This window comes from Nestor notabilis, unplaced genomic scaffold (genome assembly GCF_000696875.1).
Source record: "Nestor notabilis isolate BGI_N333 unplaced genomic scaffold, ASM69687v1 scaffold10314, whole genome shotgun sequence".
NCBI lineage: Eukaryota > Metazoa > Chordata > Aves > Psittaciformes > Psittacidae > Nestor > Nestor notabilis.
In genome coordinates this window covers 61,017-77,014 of record NW_009926933.1, presented here as the reverse complement: position 1 = coordinate 77,014, position 15,998 = coordinate 61,017, and the positions used below count along the sequence as shown (strand labels likewise).

At 41.4% G+C, this 15,998-nt stretch overlaps 1 protein-coding gene across 1 annotated transcript in view; it reads left to right on the top strand.

Moving 5' to 3' along the window:
* TMEM132C (transmembrane protein 132C) overlaps positions 1-12,090 on the top strand; it is a 157,090-nt gene extending 145,000 nt beyond the window's left edge. Inside the window, exons 6-9 of the mRNA XM_010013827.1 lie at positions 108-313; positions 782-1,055; positions 2,046-2,237; positions 10,891-12,090. Of these exons, the coding sequence (XP_010012129.1) occupies positions 108-313; positions 782-1,055; positions 2,046-2,237; positions 10,891-12,090 (1,872 nt within the window). The remainder of the gene's footprint in view (positions 1-107; positions 314-781; positions 1,056-2,045; positions 2,238-10,890) is intronic.
* The last annotated feature ends 3,908 nt before the right edge of the window (positions 12,091-15,998 follow it).

The window sequence follows — 15,998 nt, the reverse complement described above, 5'->3', positions numbered from 1 at the left end:
TTTTTGTTTAGTTTGGGTTTTGAGATGCCAGGGTTACACTTTGAGCTTGTTTTGCCACAGTGATTACCCTTTCTTCTTACTTTCTCTCTTCTCCTTTCCCCCCTTAGGTTTCTGACAGATGTGACTATGTTTTTGTCAATGGCAAAGAAATGAAAGGCAAGGTGAATGCACTTGTGAACTTCACGTATCAGTATCTGAGTGCTCCTCTGCAAATCACCGTCTGGGTTCCACGCCTGCCGCTTCAGATTGACATTTCGGACACAGAACTGAGCCAAATCAAAGGCTGGCGAGTCCCAGTTGTTTCCAACAAAAGGTGGGTTTGAGTTGCTAAATTTCTTGGGTGTTTTTGTGAAATGAATAGAGTTGATTTTAACTCTTAGCAAGCAAAAGCAGCTGCAGCACCTGCACCCAAAAAGCAGCATCTTCCCCTGAGGAACAGCAGTACTGAATCCCCAGCTTTGCACCAGACATCTGCAGATGAAATAAAGCTTTTAAAATCTGTGGGAGTTTTGCTTCTGTGTGTGTCTGTCCTGTGCAACAAAGTACAGTGTAGGACTCTGGTAGGGTCCACTTACAGAGTAGTCATTGTTTGGATATACATCTATATGGTGGTATAGTCCATTTATGCGGTCCTTCATCATGTTAGGTAGCCATGAATGGTCAAAAAAACCAGAAGGGAGGGCTGCTGTTTAAATGGGTACTCTCCATTAGCACTCTAATGTTAGTTTTCACTAATGTTCTTGAAAACAATTCTTTATGCTTCGTTTTCATGTGAAAAAAGACCCACCAGAGACAGTGATGATGAGGATGAAGATGAGCGGAAAGGAAGAGGATGCACTCTGCAGTACCAGCATGCCATGGTGCGAGTCCTCACGCAATTTGTAGCTGAGGATTCTAGCCCTTGGGGTCAGCTGAACTACCTGCTGGGCTCGGATTGGCAGTTTGACATTACAGACCTGGTGATGGATTTTATGAAACTGGAGGATCCTCACATTGCCAAGCTGCAGGAAGGCAGGATTTTGATTGGACGGGAAGTGGGAATGACAACGATGCAGGTACTGTGCTCTAGACTGCCACAATCTGCCATTCTCATAGAGAACTAGTGTGTGGGGTATAAATAAATCCAGTAGAGTGTTCTGCTGTCTTGAAAGAGGGCAATTTTCCATTGCATTTCCATGACCTTCTAGTGTGTCACATAGAGCGTTACCCAGTGACAGTGATCCAAGCTAGAGGTGGTCTGAGGCATGCAGCATGGCCAAAAGCTAGAAGCCATAGAGCCCACATGGATGCAGGTTACCACCAGTCAGCTGATGGGCACCATTTTGACTTTTTGAGACAGAGATCTTTCAATTGTGCCAAGTTTCTTTTGATTTATTTAAATATTAATTTTTGGGGAAAAAAATAGAACCTGGTTAATAACCCTGAAGGGCACAAGTGGCCAAAATCATGTCCCAGTTCTGCCCCTGCTGAATCCTTACTAAAGCCAATGCATAAATGCATAGCTAGTCTAGGCTGTAGATCTGAGATGAGGAAGGTGGAGAAGACAAGCATGTGCATGAAGTGGCTATCCTTAGTTCCCTAAAGACAACAATACGGCCCTTAGTTTCATTAAAGGGAAAGGTATCCTACTACCTTGATGGTCCACCAGAAACAGAAAAGACAGAGAAATGAGAATTTCCAAGCAAAGAAGCGAAGGACAAATCCTAGATGTTGCTAACCTCTGTTTGAAATGGTTGGGAAGAGTGATGAGCTTATCCGTACTGGGGCACAGGATAACAGGGGAAGAAAGTTTTAAATGGACTCTTCAAGTGAAGTGATGCAAATAACACGAGAGAGATAGTACAGCTCTCAGTACTGGGTGCAATGTTCTTGGCCATAACCTCTCCACTGAATGTGTTTCTGACCCTGCTAATGAAATCAGACTACATTGTCCGTGTGTTCTGCCATATCATTTCTATGCATAAAGCTCTGGAGACAAGAAGGGATGATGACCTTAAGAAAGGGGTTTTTAATTTTCCTGAGTTGTCTTTTGTGTTTCTCCAAAGGTTTTGTCTCCTCTGTCTGACTCCATCCTGGCAGAGAAGACAGTGACTGTGCTAGATGACAAAGTGACCATAACAGACCTTGGAGTCCAGATGGTGGCTGGGCTTTCACTCTTTCTTCAGCCAAGTGCGTCGAGTAATCGGGCTATTGTGGCTACAACCGTTGCCCAAGAGTTGCTTCATACCCCTAAGCAGGTAGTGTACACTCCATATTTACTGTTGTTGCCTTTTGGGATGGGGCAGTGTTTTATTGATGTGAAGTACTGATGATATTTCATAAGAAGTTTAGAAGTTAGACTTAAAATACATGTCCATGTCAATTGCTTTCCTCTAGAGGTACCCTGGAGTTGCCTTCTCATGTCTTCCCTTCAGATATGGACCTAATCTGCAGTAAGATTTCTGACTACACAGAAGTTTATATTATTTAAATTTTTAATGCTCATTCTTTAGATGATGCAACATCTGTTACTTTCACAACACAGGCAGTCTTTGGACAGTGATCCCTGTTTGCTATATGAGCATGCCCTTGTTTTCCATGCCAGAGAGCACAGAGCTCTCTGTGTCACAACAACTTAATATTTTGAAGAGCTATAAAATAGAGGCAGAAGATAGCCAAATACATTTCTTTTCCCTCCTGGAGCCACAGCAGACTGCCAGGCTCCTCTCTCCTATTTTTCAGATGTATTTGGGGGGGTTGTCATTCAGTTCATGCGCCGATCCTACTTAATTTAAGCCAGCAAATTCCTCTATCTGTAAAGGGAGTCTTTGAAGCAGCATGTTTCAGGTCAGAACCCACATGGAAAAGAAGATTGGAGAACACTCCCAGATCAAGGCAAACAGTTGCTCTGGAACAGATTAAAACCAAGGGTCAGTAGCAGTGGAACAAGCTATATGTTCATTGCTCTTTCACTCAGTTAACTTGAAGAGTGGGACTGAGGACCATGCAGTTAAGTCTGTCCATAGCTGCTCCTCTCACAGAAACTGTATTTCATCTCACATAGATAGGGAGAAATCTCAAGTTTTATAGCTCATTTTCATTATTATTGCTACCTAATTTTCTGTAACATAAAAATAATTCAGACTGTTTTATAATTTAGTGACAGGAAAATGTCCAAACTAGAAGGACATGCTGCCCATCTGTTCCATTTACTGCATCCTGTAAACATAAGAATCTTATGTAATTAACCCATTTATAACCTTCTCCAGGGCTTAGAAACCATGTTTGACATATTGTCTTTAGACAAAGACTGTAAAAGCAAGAGCTAAAGCCAGCCTAACCCAATTCTGTTATGTAGGACAGAGCACCATTTGTCCTGCAGCATGATTGGAAGAATCATGGCTTTGATTGCAGATAAAAGAGCTTGTGAACCTGAAAAGGTTGCACAGATATGTTGTCAGCTTCTCAGATTTATAGATGATCTGTCCTGAGTATGAAAAGATATTCATCAACATCAGATTATGCCATATTATGGCAGGACATTTCAGTAGTGTACAACGTGACATCTCCTATTGTATTATGGCATGGCAATACGATATGACTTGTCATTATATATTGCTACAATTGGCAAGTTATGAAGTAATACAAAAGAGTAAAAATGTGTAAATGTGGTTTGTTTTGGAATTATTTTTCCCAGCATCTGTGTTATGGAACAATTTTAGAGACATATTTTATTTAAGCTGATACTATTTTGTGAGACAATTTCAGTTTCCTCAGAGAGGCACATTTCTGATACTGAAGTGCCTGTGCATATCAGGCTGTCATTCTGAGACTAGACTTTATTAGAAGGCAGTGGAAAACCTTCTCTACACCAGACTCTGGAACACCCAGGGAAATCTGATTGCCTAGCTTTAGTCCCAGATTAGTCAGTTTTTCCCACTCGTTCAATGCACGAAGCCTTCTGTCCCAGTTTCCTGCAGACACAGAGAAGTGGCATGTTCTTGTGGAATCCCACTTTCTCTGCCTCTCCTTCTAGCTCCTCCAGTCTGGAGCCTGCCCTCCCCCATTGCCTGTGCTTGTCTTCCCACCACCTCCTCTTCACCAGGAGTAAGTGTCCTGCCTGCTTCCCAGCTGAAGGCTTTGTTGGGAGCATCACTCCTTACTGTGTGGAATTTGTGAGGGTCGGTGTCTGCTCAAGCCCTGTGAGTGTTTGCAGTCTTGATCCTAGTTGTGCCAGGTCAGTGTGGATCCTGAGCACGGTCCCTAGTTACTGGGGCACTTTGGCAATGCCTTCATCCCGAAGGACTGAAGTAATTCCAGGTAATGTACAATTCACTTCCTACCTTATTGTAAGACATTCATTTGTTCTCAGGCCTAAATCTTAGTCAGCCAGGGTTTGTCCAAGGAAAGGCATTGAAAAGAGACCTTAGGGACTTCGCATTTGCACCACCAAAATAATAAGACAGGAATAGATTTCACAGTGGAAAATGCATCAAAGGAAACAGTGTTAGCACAGGAGTCACTTGTAGAGTCACATACATTTTTTAATCTGCAGTTTGAATGAAGGGTATAACATTTAAGTCTCTTGCCCTTAGATTAATTAATGCAAGTGTAGGAATGCTTGTGGCTAAATTTTGCAAGAAGTGACTCATGATTTGGAGAGTATCAGCTGAGATCCTTACTGAGCTGGAATTTCAGAAGGCAAGTGCTGAGTGGTTGCTGAAAATCAAGCCCTTTTGAAAGAGGTTTTTTTTCAAGGAGACAACCCAGAAGTAAGCATATACTTGAATGTTGCAGGGATTTCATTATTAGTGTCTTTTACTCTCAAACAAGTTTATAAAAAGGCCCAAATAACTCATGCAAACCTTACTGATGCAACTGAAAAACAACGTGACAGTTCAGATAGCTGAAGGTTTTATTTTTCTCAGGAATGATAGTGTATGTCTCAGCACTGCGATATGGAAAAACCCAGTCAATGTGTTCTTAGTCAAATGTTTTCCTTGGCTTCACTTTAGCACCTTCGATAGCCAAGCTTCAATATAGATTAGTGAATGTCCTTGGGTAACGGGTACTCTGGCAGGCACAGTATTGTCCCTAGCAGATTAAGCAGGACATCTGTAGAGTGCAATGGAAGGCATAAAGTGTTACACAGATTGTGCTATTACAGATCTTTCAATGTCACAGGAATGAATTCAGTATTCTTGCTGTGACTTCCTTTCAGTGAGTCTAATGACTAGATTAGTTCCTCAATTATAATGACCACACCATGTCTGCATAAGTTAGTTAACTTTATTTATAGTTGGGCAACTGATTACCTGAGATGACCTTGACAGATACTGAACCCATACTTCCTTTTGTTTTTTGTTTTGAGTCAATTTGCACTGGAAAGTGGATCAGTGATTTAGGTGCCTAAAAATAAATGGAGGTAGACCAACTTTTACATAGCAAAGCTGATGTATCTCCTGAGAATTCGGAAGCTGTGTCTGTGAGCAGTCTTATTTTTAGTGGCCGTCTGCTCAGGTAGGAAAGCTGTTCCATTTGGCTTGCCGATGGTTCTTAAAATCAACACTGGCGTCCTAAAGGCTTCTCCAAAATGTAAATAAAAGAAAAGCTGGTGTTTAAGTGTTTTCCGATCTAAGTGAGCTTCAAGGACTCTCAAATTTCGATTGGCTCTGCAGGGAAACTCACAGTCATATCATGGCTTTTTCATCACGGTGGGGTATTGCATGTGGTCTAATGAGCTGATATGAGAGAGTGAAGAAAGAGAAAACAGAGCCTCAAATAAGCAGCTGTGTGCATTAATGTATCTCTCGGTGCTACTGGAAAACTGCAGACCATTTCTTGGGGGAAAAGAGCAATGCTGGTGCTTCCTAAAAGCCAAGATCTTCTCTTTCACATGTGTAGCTTCTGTTGATATCAGTGGCAAAACCCAACCTGGTGAGGTCATCTGTAACCTCAGGGAGTGTCCTCTAAGAGGTCCACTCTCATTCTGACAGGAGGTGAAGGTGCTCAGCACCTCTACCTGAATTAGGATGACAAGCTAGATACTTGCACGTCCCTGCCTTTTGGATTGATGCAGTACTGTCCTGTTTTAGCTTATGACCTTCACACAAACTAGTTCTGAGAGTTCACTGGCATCACACAGTTAAGTAACAGATATTAGGAGTATTTTTATGGTGCGGATTCATTACCACATTCTGGCAGTATAAATTACACTTACATTGTATTTATATCTTCTTTAAGCTGACAGAGCTGTGTGATGGCTCGCAAGGATGACAAAGGAATTAAGCAGCATGGGAAAGAGAGAAAGGATGTATTGTTAGATAAGAATCTGAATTCTTCCCTTGCAAATACAAGCAAATTCCCACTGGGAAGGAATGTCATATTAGCAGATTGGACAAAAAGGAGAGAAAGACATACACAGTAGGGGAATGCATGGTTTGAATTAAGATCTGAGTCTTGGCTGCCTTTCATTTCCACATTGTAACGATCAAGCCCAATTTTTGCTACACAACCCACAGGCTTAAAAATAAATGCACATGTAATACTTTGATATTTCATGTGACAAAATTGTTAGGGAAACCCATTTCAGCATTCAGGTCCCCAGACAGAACAATCAGAGCTGGTCTAATAGAAGCTGCTGAGAACAGTATTCCCTTGCCTTTATTCAAGAGAGGGATGTATTTGTTTTCTGCAGAGCCATACAGCCATCCATTTCTTTCCTTCAGTGTCCTGCCTCACTCCAGGACTATTGCAGCTGACCCCAGCAATTGAGGGCTTATTCACAAATACTTTTATTTGTGCTTTAGTGAATGAAGAGCGTTAAAAGGCCTCTTTATTCTGAGCGTGGAACAAAATCAAATATACTGATAAGTCCTCACATCTGTGTTTCTAAGCAGCAGAATTCTCTAAAATACAACCAGTCCTACACACTTTATACCCCTATTTTTGGCTTGAAGAATACAAAATAGCGTGCCCTGGTATCAAGCTGACCCCAGCTTTTTTGAGGAGGTAGTGAACGACACTTTGTAGTCCCTGACTGTGATGCTACAGATGGGCTCAGTGGAACATCGTAGGACAAGCAGATTTTCAAATGCTGTATGGTGATTTAGAGGGCAGAATAATCACCACTGTGGCTCCCAGATTTTCACAGGCAACTTGTACAAGGCCCGACACAGAGGGACTCATTACATCTCTGTATGACGGGCTTTCTTCTGAGCTTCCAAACCAGCTCTGCTTCCTGCATTCAGGTTGCCTTTTGAAGAGTGAGCCTCCTTGTTTTATCTAGGTGGAACAGACATAGACAGCAAACAATAATGTTGATGGTGACTCACACAGCAGGGTTTGAAGTATTCCAGGTCAGGCAATACAGAGTTCCTTGGGGACTGTTGGTGTCCATTAGTGCCATGTTACTTCTGTACCCTGGTGATTTCCCCTTTGTTTTACCCACCTAAATGTAACAAGTGGATAATGAGGGAGATATTGTTTGCATTTTAACAAAAAGCAAAATGCAACATCCAAGAAAATTTATCAAGTGGCATATTTGGACTGATAAACAGCAATGTAATTCAAGGCCAGAAAAGGTGGTGGAATTGCAGCAGATCAAGAGCTGGCCAACTTGCTGAAGTTATACCTGGAAGAGGGGAAGAGAACAGCAAATACACAAGACAAAATATGTCTTGATAAAGAAAGTTTTTTATGTGCTTAAGGAAAGTATGATATTTGATAATTGACAGTGGTTGTGAGAAGCAGTTTCTTCATCCCCTCTGGACTGGATTTTGCTGTCATTAACATGATTTAATATACATCATCTGACTCACTTCACACCGTCACAGTCACCATACAAACCATCTGTTCTCTAAGAGACACTGGCACTAATGGGTAATAGTGGTTCATTTGTTCTGGGAGTGCAGCTGAGTGTGTGTGAGTGTCTGTGTGCACATGTGAAAGAGAGGGGAAAAGTGGAGGAATGAAAGACTGGAGAGGCAGATAATCCCTCGAAGTAATTGTTTATGCTTGATAATTAGTGAACACAAGTATTTTACGCCTCAGTGTTGAGGGCATCAGACTAGGGGCAACAACTTTGTAGGTAGGAAGTCTCCAATCCATCTTCATCTGCTGATAGTAATTGGAGGACCTTGTCAGAGATTTGGAGGGGATTTATTGATGCGGTACATAGGATTTGCAGAAACAGCTCTTCGAAGGACATGGTACTAAATCATTTCTTTTTTCTTTCTTTTTTTCTTTTCAGCTTTTCAGAATTTATTATCATGTGGGAAATTCACTTCCTTTCCCTGCCTCCAGCTTTCCTTTAGCGATGTGAATGAGAGGAGGGGATCTCTTGCCAAATAGAATATTTTGGCTGATACAATATACTTTGACAAGATTTGAAATTCTCTCCCTCTTTCTCTCATTTGTTTTCTTTCCCTTTAATTAATGTTGTCCATAATACAAGTGCGACAATGTTGTACTGTGTTACAAAAAAATTGGTTCTTCCTACAAAAAAAAGGGTCTCTTGGATATAAAAAATGTCGATGCTGGTTGAAAATAATGGCTAAGCTATTGCACACCTCTGTTACCTATAGTAAATCACAGGCATGCCTGCAGATTTCAGCTGACTTGCTGTTTAATTTTTCTCTATCTCTGCTTTATGAAAACCAAGAATGCAGAATAGTGGAGAAATAGTGTGAAGAATAAAAGTTGGTTTGAAGTTCCTTACAACTTCATCAAATTCTAGCCATTTGGGAAGACTTTTTCCATGCTGGCTACCTCTTAACCTGAAAGGTGCATGAGGGCTGTTAAAGCGGAAGGGCATCTAGATAAAAAAGCCAAACAGGGATGTGGATATCTTGAAGAAGACAAGAAAAAATATATGGCTTCTCATGAATCTTCCTCTCCAGGGTCTGGGCAGGGACCCTGTATTCCTCAGAGGTGCTGTTCTACCACCAATAAAACCTTCTTGCATGGCAAGGGCCGTAGTGGATCTTTGCAATGCTAGATATGCTGTGTTTGGCTATTAACGAATGCACCAAGGATTTAGCATTGTAAATCCTTTTGTAAAGATGTGAAACTGTGGAAGCCCCCAGTGGACATGGGAGGAGGCACAAGCCTCAATAAGCTCCGATCTTGACTGTACAGAATTCTACACTTATTTTCTCATTCTGCTCCCCGGAAGAGAGCACCACTGGCAAACAATATCCAGCCTGTTGTGGTATGTGCTTGAAGTGATGCCCGTGTTTTTTCTACCCAAAGGTTGATGAAAAGCAAGTGTATCTTACGCACCTCCCTGGTGGTATGCAAGGCTGTCCTTTTGTTTTAGGGAGAAGGGAGGCAACAGGGTGTTGAATTCCCAGAGGAGATGCATCACTACACATATCTGTTAAAAAAAATCCTTTACTTTCCCATGACTGGGTCTGCTCTTCTATAGATTTCTGTGATATAAATCTAAGCTGTGTCCTGCAGCTTTATGTTTCTGTCTGTTCAGCCATTTCAGGGTTGTTTCTCTAATGAAAGATCAGCTGTTTTAATTTCCTTACACAGTTCACCCTTCCCTTCACAGCTTCTGAGCTACCCTGGCTCTGTTTCAGCTGCTTGAAGTGCATTTGAATCACCAAGAACTTTTGCCTCCTTTCCTGTTCTGGCAACTTATTTTTCCGCTTTCAGTCCCTCAAGAACTTGCTGATAGCGCTTTGTAAATTAAGTATTCGGTATAGCCCGACCTTCTGCACAGCTAAATGCCCCTTGCTGTTTTCATTGAAGAGCTTTAAATTTAACTAGAAGGGTAGCAATTCCCTTTGTTTATAACCATAGCATAACAAATTGTAGCCAATTGAAAACCATATTAGGTTGTAAATTTGCATTATGACTGGCTGTTAGGAGGGTGGCAATGTTTCTCCCCAGTGGTGATTTTCAGCCCAGTTGTTCTGATGTACCCAAGTGTAAAGTTATTAGGGCCATCTGCAGTTTAAGTCTGGGAAGAAAAGAACTTCAGGTTTGAGTGAAGTTGCATTTGGGCAATCTGCCTGCACGTCTGCTGGCTAAACAGGCAAGACATAGAGCAAATGAAACACTAAAGAAATCTGCAAAGAAAGCTACTGAGACGTGGAGAAGTAAATATCTATATCATCTGGATGGGATTTCAAATGGCAAAGAGCTGACCTCTAGCTTTGTGTTTTCTTCTAATGATGACTTCTAACAGTGCTACCTGCAGAGAACAAAGACAGTCCAATTAAATCTGGGCCATTTGTATTTTTATCGTAGACATCGTATCAGAACCCCCAGCCTCCTCTCCGTGACACAGAAATGTGGTGGACTTTTTAATTATCTCCAGGATAAAGTGTGTTTTACTTAAAATAAACCTTTCTCCAGTGAAATGGTAATTGTTCCACGAGTCTTTTTCTTTTCAGTTGAATCTTCTGCTCCAACCATTTCCAAAATACTGTGGTAGCTCCTTATTCCTGCTAAGATATTTATGCCTTGCTTGATTTGACAGCTCCCTGTGACACCTGTGCATGGAGAACATGAGGAAAATAAGTGTTCTGTCAAATGGCTGTAGTAATTTTTCTGGTGTGTCTCTTTCAGCTTTTGTATGACAGGAATGACTTTCTCTATAAATCATGTAAATTGTGGCTTGTTAATGGGTACACTTTGGTGTTACAGACATTTCATATTGATTATTTTATATGTTCTTTTGCAAAACATTAGCAGGAAGGATAGCAGTGGAACCTGTAGTGAAAAATGTGCCCAATTTTCTGCACCATCAGTTGAAGCTTGGTTTGCTTTAAATGCAGTGCAGAGCCATTGTCTTCCATTTCCTCCAGCTGCTGTTCAGAGCTGAGAGATTGGTGAGCTGCAGTGGTTTGAGCTGTTTTATTTAAGACTCTGTCTTTAACCATATCCCTCTCCTTTCAGGAAGCTGTAGTAAGCACCTGGATTCAGTTCAGTGACAGCTCTGTTACTCCGCTGGACATTTATGACTCTAAGGACTTCTCCCTTTCTGCTGTATCATTAGACGAAGCTGTTGTCTCAATCCACCAGAACACTGCCTTAAAATGGCCAGTTGTGGCAGCAGAAGGTGAAGGTCAAGGCACGTTAATCAAGGTGGACATGATGATTTCTGAAGCCTGCCAAAAGTCCAAGAGGAAAAGTGTCCTGGCTGTGGGGAATGGCAACATCAAAGTCAAGTTTGGCCAGAATGATGCGGACTCCGATACAGGTGGAGATTATGATGCTCATGAGATTGAAAACCATGCTAGTGACCGGCGGCACAAAGTGTCGGATCAGGAGCGGTATGGCCAGGATGGACGCTATTATGGTAGCTCTTCAGCAGAGCGAGAGGAAGGTGCCATCAGGAAAGTCAGCACCACAGCAAAATCTGTGATAAAAAATAAAGTCATTAAAAACAGTAGGCTGGATGGTGGCAAACTCTCAGATGATAGCCAGCTGCAGAACATTCCTATAGACTTCACCAACTTCCCTGCTCAAGTAGACCTACCAAAAGGCAATGCGGGCATGGAGGAAAATGACCTGGTGCAGACACCCAGGGGCCTTAGCGATTTGGAGATTGGGATGTATGCTCTGCTAGGGGTCTTCTGCCTGGCCATTCTAGTCTTCCTAATAAACTGTGCAACGTTTGCACTGAAGTACCGTCACAAGCAGGTTCTGGTGGAAGGACAGGCCACCATGACCCATTCCCATGACTGGGTCTGGCTGGGAAATGAAGCAGAACTGCTGGAAAACACGGCAGATTCATCACCTCAGCAGGATGAGCACACAACTATTATTGACCGAGGCTCGGGTAGTGAGGAGAGCAACCAGCTCCTCAATGGCAGTGCTCAGAAGAACATCCAGAGCCAGGTTCACAGATGTGCTGACTCAGGGGGAAAGCACGGAAAGGAACAGAAATCTGACCCTTTACATTCGCCAACATCTAAACGGAAGCGGGTAAAATTCACAACATTCACTACCATCCCCCCTGACGATGGGTGTCCTACTGTCAACTCAATCTTAAGTAGCAATGACGATGACATTAAGTGGGTGTGCCAGGATATGGACCTGCGGGACTCCAAAGAGATACGAAACTACATGGAGAAGTTCAAAGACAAAGTGTAGCTCCTTGCTGGTTTTCTGGGTTTAACCACACCTTGATGCCTTCAGTTCTACAGTATATATTGGGACAGAAGATGGGGAGGGGAAGGAATCACCAGGAGAAATGATGAGGCAGTTTTTATAATCAGGGAAAGAATTTTGCCAAACTGTCCATGGTTTGTTTTTGGTTTTCGCTTTGTTCTGCTTTGGTTCGGTTTGTTTTCCAGCAGTTACTCTGCTACTCATGGATTTAGGAAGTGGAATATAAATAGAAAGGAACAAGGAAATGGTATGACCAGTATGGTGAACTGGGCAAAATGAGATTGTGAGAAATTGTTTTATGGGTCATACAGATAATGGTAATAATGCTTCAAAGTACCAAAAATATTTGTAAAAAATAAGAATATAAGAGCATGAGAAGAATGAGCAACAAACAACAATTTTACTGTATTTCTAATCAAACATCATGATTATGGACATATGACCCACAAGGAGACTTTTTAGATTGAATCTCAAGCTGTTTCTTTTATTTCTTCATTTGAAGAGAAGATGTGTATTTGGCATTACATATGAAGGAGGAAGAAATTACCCAGTCATTTTGGTTTTGCCTTCCCGTTTGTCTTTTACAGTGAAACAGAATGATTTTCCCTCTTGTATTTTTCTTTTAAATATCTTGAAAACAGAAGAAGTTTAAATTCATGAAGTTCACAGTGGACCAAGAATATTTTGTTTCTTAGTCAGCTATAAATAATCTCCTGTCATTTAAAGAATTCAGGGGATGAGTATTGACAACTAATTTCCATGTGGTGTCCCTTCTGAAAGTTTAAGCCTCCATTGTTTCCCCCTAGCTAGAAACATGTTCTGTTTGGAAGAAGTATTCATTTTACTTTCAGGTTTGGATTGTTTATTTAGTTGTTTGTTTTAACTTTCCACAACCAAAGTTCCTATGTTTCACCAAGGGAAGAAGGTGCTGTTTTATGTTAGTTTTTAGAAGTAACAACCGATGGGAGTGCCCCACTGGTGCGTTTTGAATGTACCCGGAACTGAGACCATCACAGGCCAAATACGCAGAGCCTGGATTTAAGGGGCTTTTTATTGCTAAGTCCATGAATTCATCATTTTGTGCTGTAATTTTCTGTTTATTCTAATGTCACCAGCTCTCATCAAACTCTGAAAGCAAGAAGAAGAATGGACAGAAAGACATTGATTGTCCCCAAACTTTTATTTCCTTTTCCTGGGAGAGCTGGCCTCTGGACAGACTGTTGGGAGGGAAATATTGCAGAAGCAAGATCAAGAAACACCTGGAGCTATTTTATAGAATTTTGGGTTTTGCCATTGGACCAGCTGAGACTGCAAATTTTAGACTAGGTTGTAAAGCTGATGTTTTGAATAAGCAAATACAAAACCCGTAATAAATCTGAAGCAGATACAAAATAGAGGCGTAGATTCATTGTGTAAAGTGGCAGAACTGTGTTGACTCAGGGCCAGTTTACACTAAAGGAGGACACAGATCAAAATCTATACAAGGAAGCCACTGTCATCCAAAACCTTTTGTAACTAAAAGGAAGATGGTATATCCAGCCTTTTGGAAAGCAGTATTATGTTCTGACTGTTAGCCAGAAGCACTTGCATTGTCCTGTCTTTACCATGTACTTCTCTTTTATTTTTTTTATTACTAAACTCAGTAGTTTGGGGTTTTTTTACTTGGACAAAATCAATCCTGCCACCCAGTAACATAGACGGACGTTTTAACAAGATATGCCTAGTATGCATTGTAGACTGAAAGAATGTAATATTTATTTATACATGTTACACGAATTGTAATTAAAATGCTTTACATGGCTTGACAAATGAAGCTTTCTTTTCTGAGGGGAGGGTGCTCCTTCTGTCATTTCTGTGTTGAAGTCGTGCACCCACTGCCTAACAGCTGAAACAAAACTTAAGCCACTTTTTGCAGAGTGAATAGAGGTGTATGAAGTTTTTTCCCTGCTCTGACCCTTCCTTTGTGAACCGCTTCCCCTTCCCACCCAACATGCGGTGATGATGATGGATGGCAGGAGAAGACAGCAGCCAGGCACAGTTCAGGGCAGTGTCACTATTCATCTTGTTCATCTTCATGCCTACCATCAGCACGAACAACTCCAGGACTCTTGCTTCTGATGTGTGCAACTTTGGTGCAGCCCAGTCATAATTAATTATGTTGCTTCTCTGATTGATACAGTAGGTTCAGATGGAAGCAAGTTTCATTGAATCACAACTGACATATACAAAGCACCCTGTATCCCAGAGGACCCCAAGCTACTTTACAAGCTAAGCACAGTGATGCATCAGCCACACCTCAGGGATCAGTATATCTTCCTGGGAAAACGCAGGTGTCTCTGAGGTGAAAAAGGCATTTACAGCACGGAGCTGCAAAGTACGACATCAGAGGAACAAGAAAAATAATATGGAGCAAAAATAATACACCATGGTAGCACAGGATATAATTGTTCAAAGTGTATTTTTAAGAAAGCTGTAATGTGCTGAACAGCCCCTGTTATAGAACGTGTGAATGGCATCTCCAGTAACTCAGTTCTCCCAAGCATTTTCTATGATACAGGTACAGCACTGGCTGGAGAGGAAAGGGGTGATTACTACATCAGCGTTGCTAGTCCATACACCCTGACTTTGCTCTTTGCTTTTGGCAGCTGAGGCTTTATAGGATCAGAAGAGAAAAAGGTATCTCTATCTAACATAAACAGTTGGCTACTGAGAGAAACCTTGTGAGGAGAATTCATCTTGCTCTGTGTTTTCAATATGACATGTGCATGTCTGTCTTGCTATCTCACAACATTATCTAAGAAAAGTATTCCATAGTGAATGAAAACACTTTTCCTAGTTCACCACCTCTCCAAAAGCTCAAGTGTTTTTTTTTTCAAGAAAGAAAAATGTGTCTTCATTGAAATTAAAAGTGGGGGAAATCAGTTTCCCATGAGAAACTACTTTGCAATTCCTTTTTAAAAGCAGTGATGTAAATTTTTGTTGAAAGACACACTCCTGTATTAATGCAACTCAGATTGGATTCAACATTCCCAAAGAGGAGCAGAACTCTTCTGTTATGAATAGGAAAGTTACAGCTTACTCGTTGTTTCAGTATTCATTAAAATGATCGCTATTTTTAGCTTTTTATTTGTAGACTGCATGTATAGTTCTCTGTTATATTGACCTTGGCCAATATACCCCTGATGCCTGATGGGAGCAAGATTTCATTGATGTTTAGCCATGTATCAGTTCTCAGTGACAGTATTTTGGCATTATATTTAGGTTAGAAAACAGAGTCTCTGTCAAGTCTCTCCAGAGTGGGTGGTTTCAGAGGCTTGCACACATAGAGTCCATAGGCAGCAGCGTGTAACACTGGGCTGGACACTTGCCATTCACAAATACATACAGCATATCACACGTGCTGCAGATTACCATGGGTGTTTGTTACAGTTCTGACTTTATCTTGTCTATATCATAATAATCACTTTGCAAACGCTGATAATCACAACTGCCAACATGAGCACGTGCGTGGCCAATGGGAGAGGCTTAAGCAGCAGTTTTTTAAATGCTGCAGGACTTGGGGCAGTCAGTGTGGCCTCTTGGCCAAAGCAAATTAAATGGCAACGTAACATCCCTGAAGCACATAAAAGTGTTTTCTCTGGTGGTTTTTTTTTTACTAACACATGCCTGTTATTGATGTCTTTTAGTTCCTGAGTTACCAACTAATGGACTTCAGCTAATCTCCACATTGGCAACACGGTGGGGTTTTAAAGCTGTAAGAGGAAGACACCTGACGTACTGCCTATCGTAATATGACATCAAACTATAGTGAAGAAGAAGAACCACTGCTCCAGGTTCTGTGCCATATATGTGGTAGTAGTTGAAATGTTGAAAACATGTTCAGACAGGGC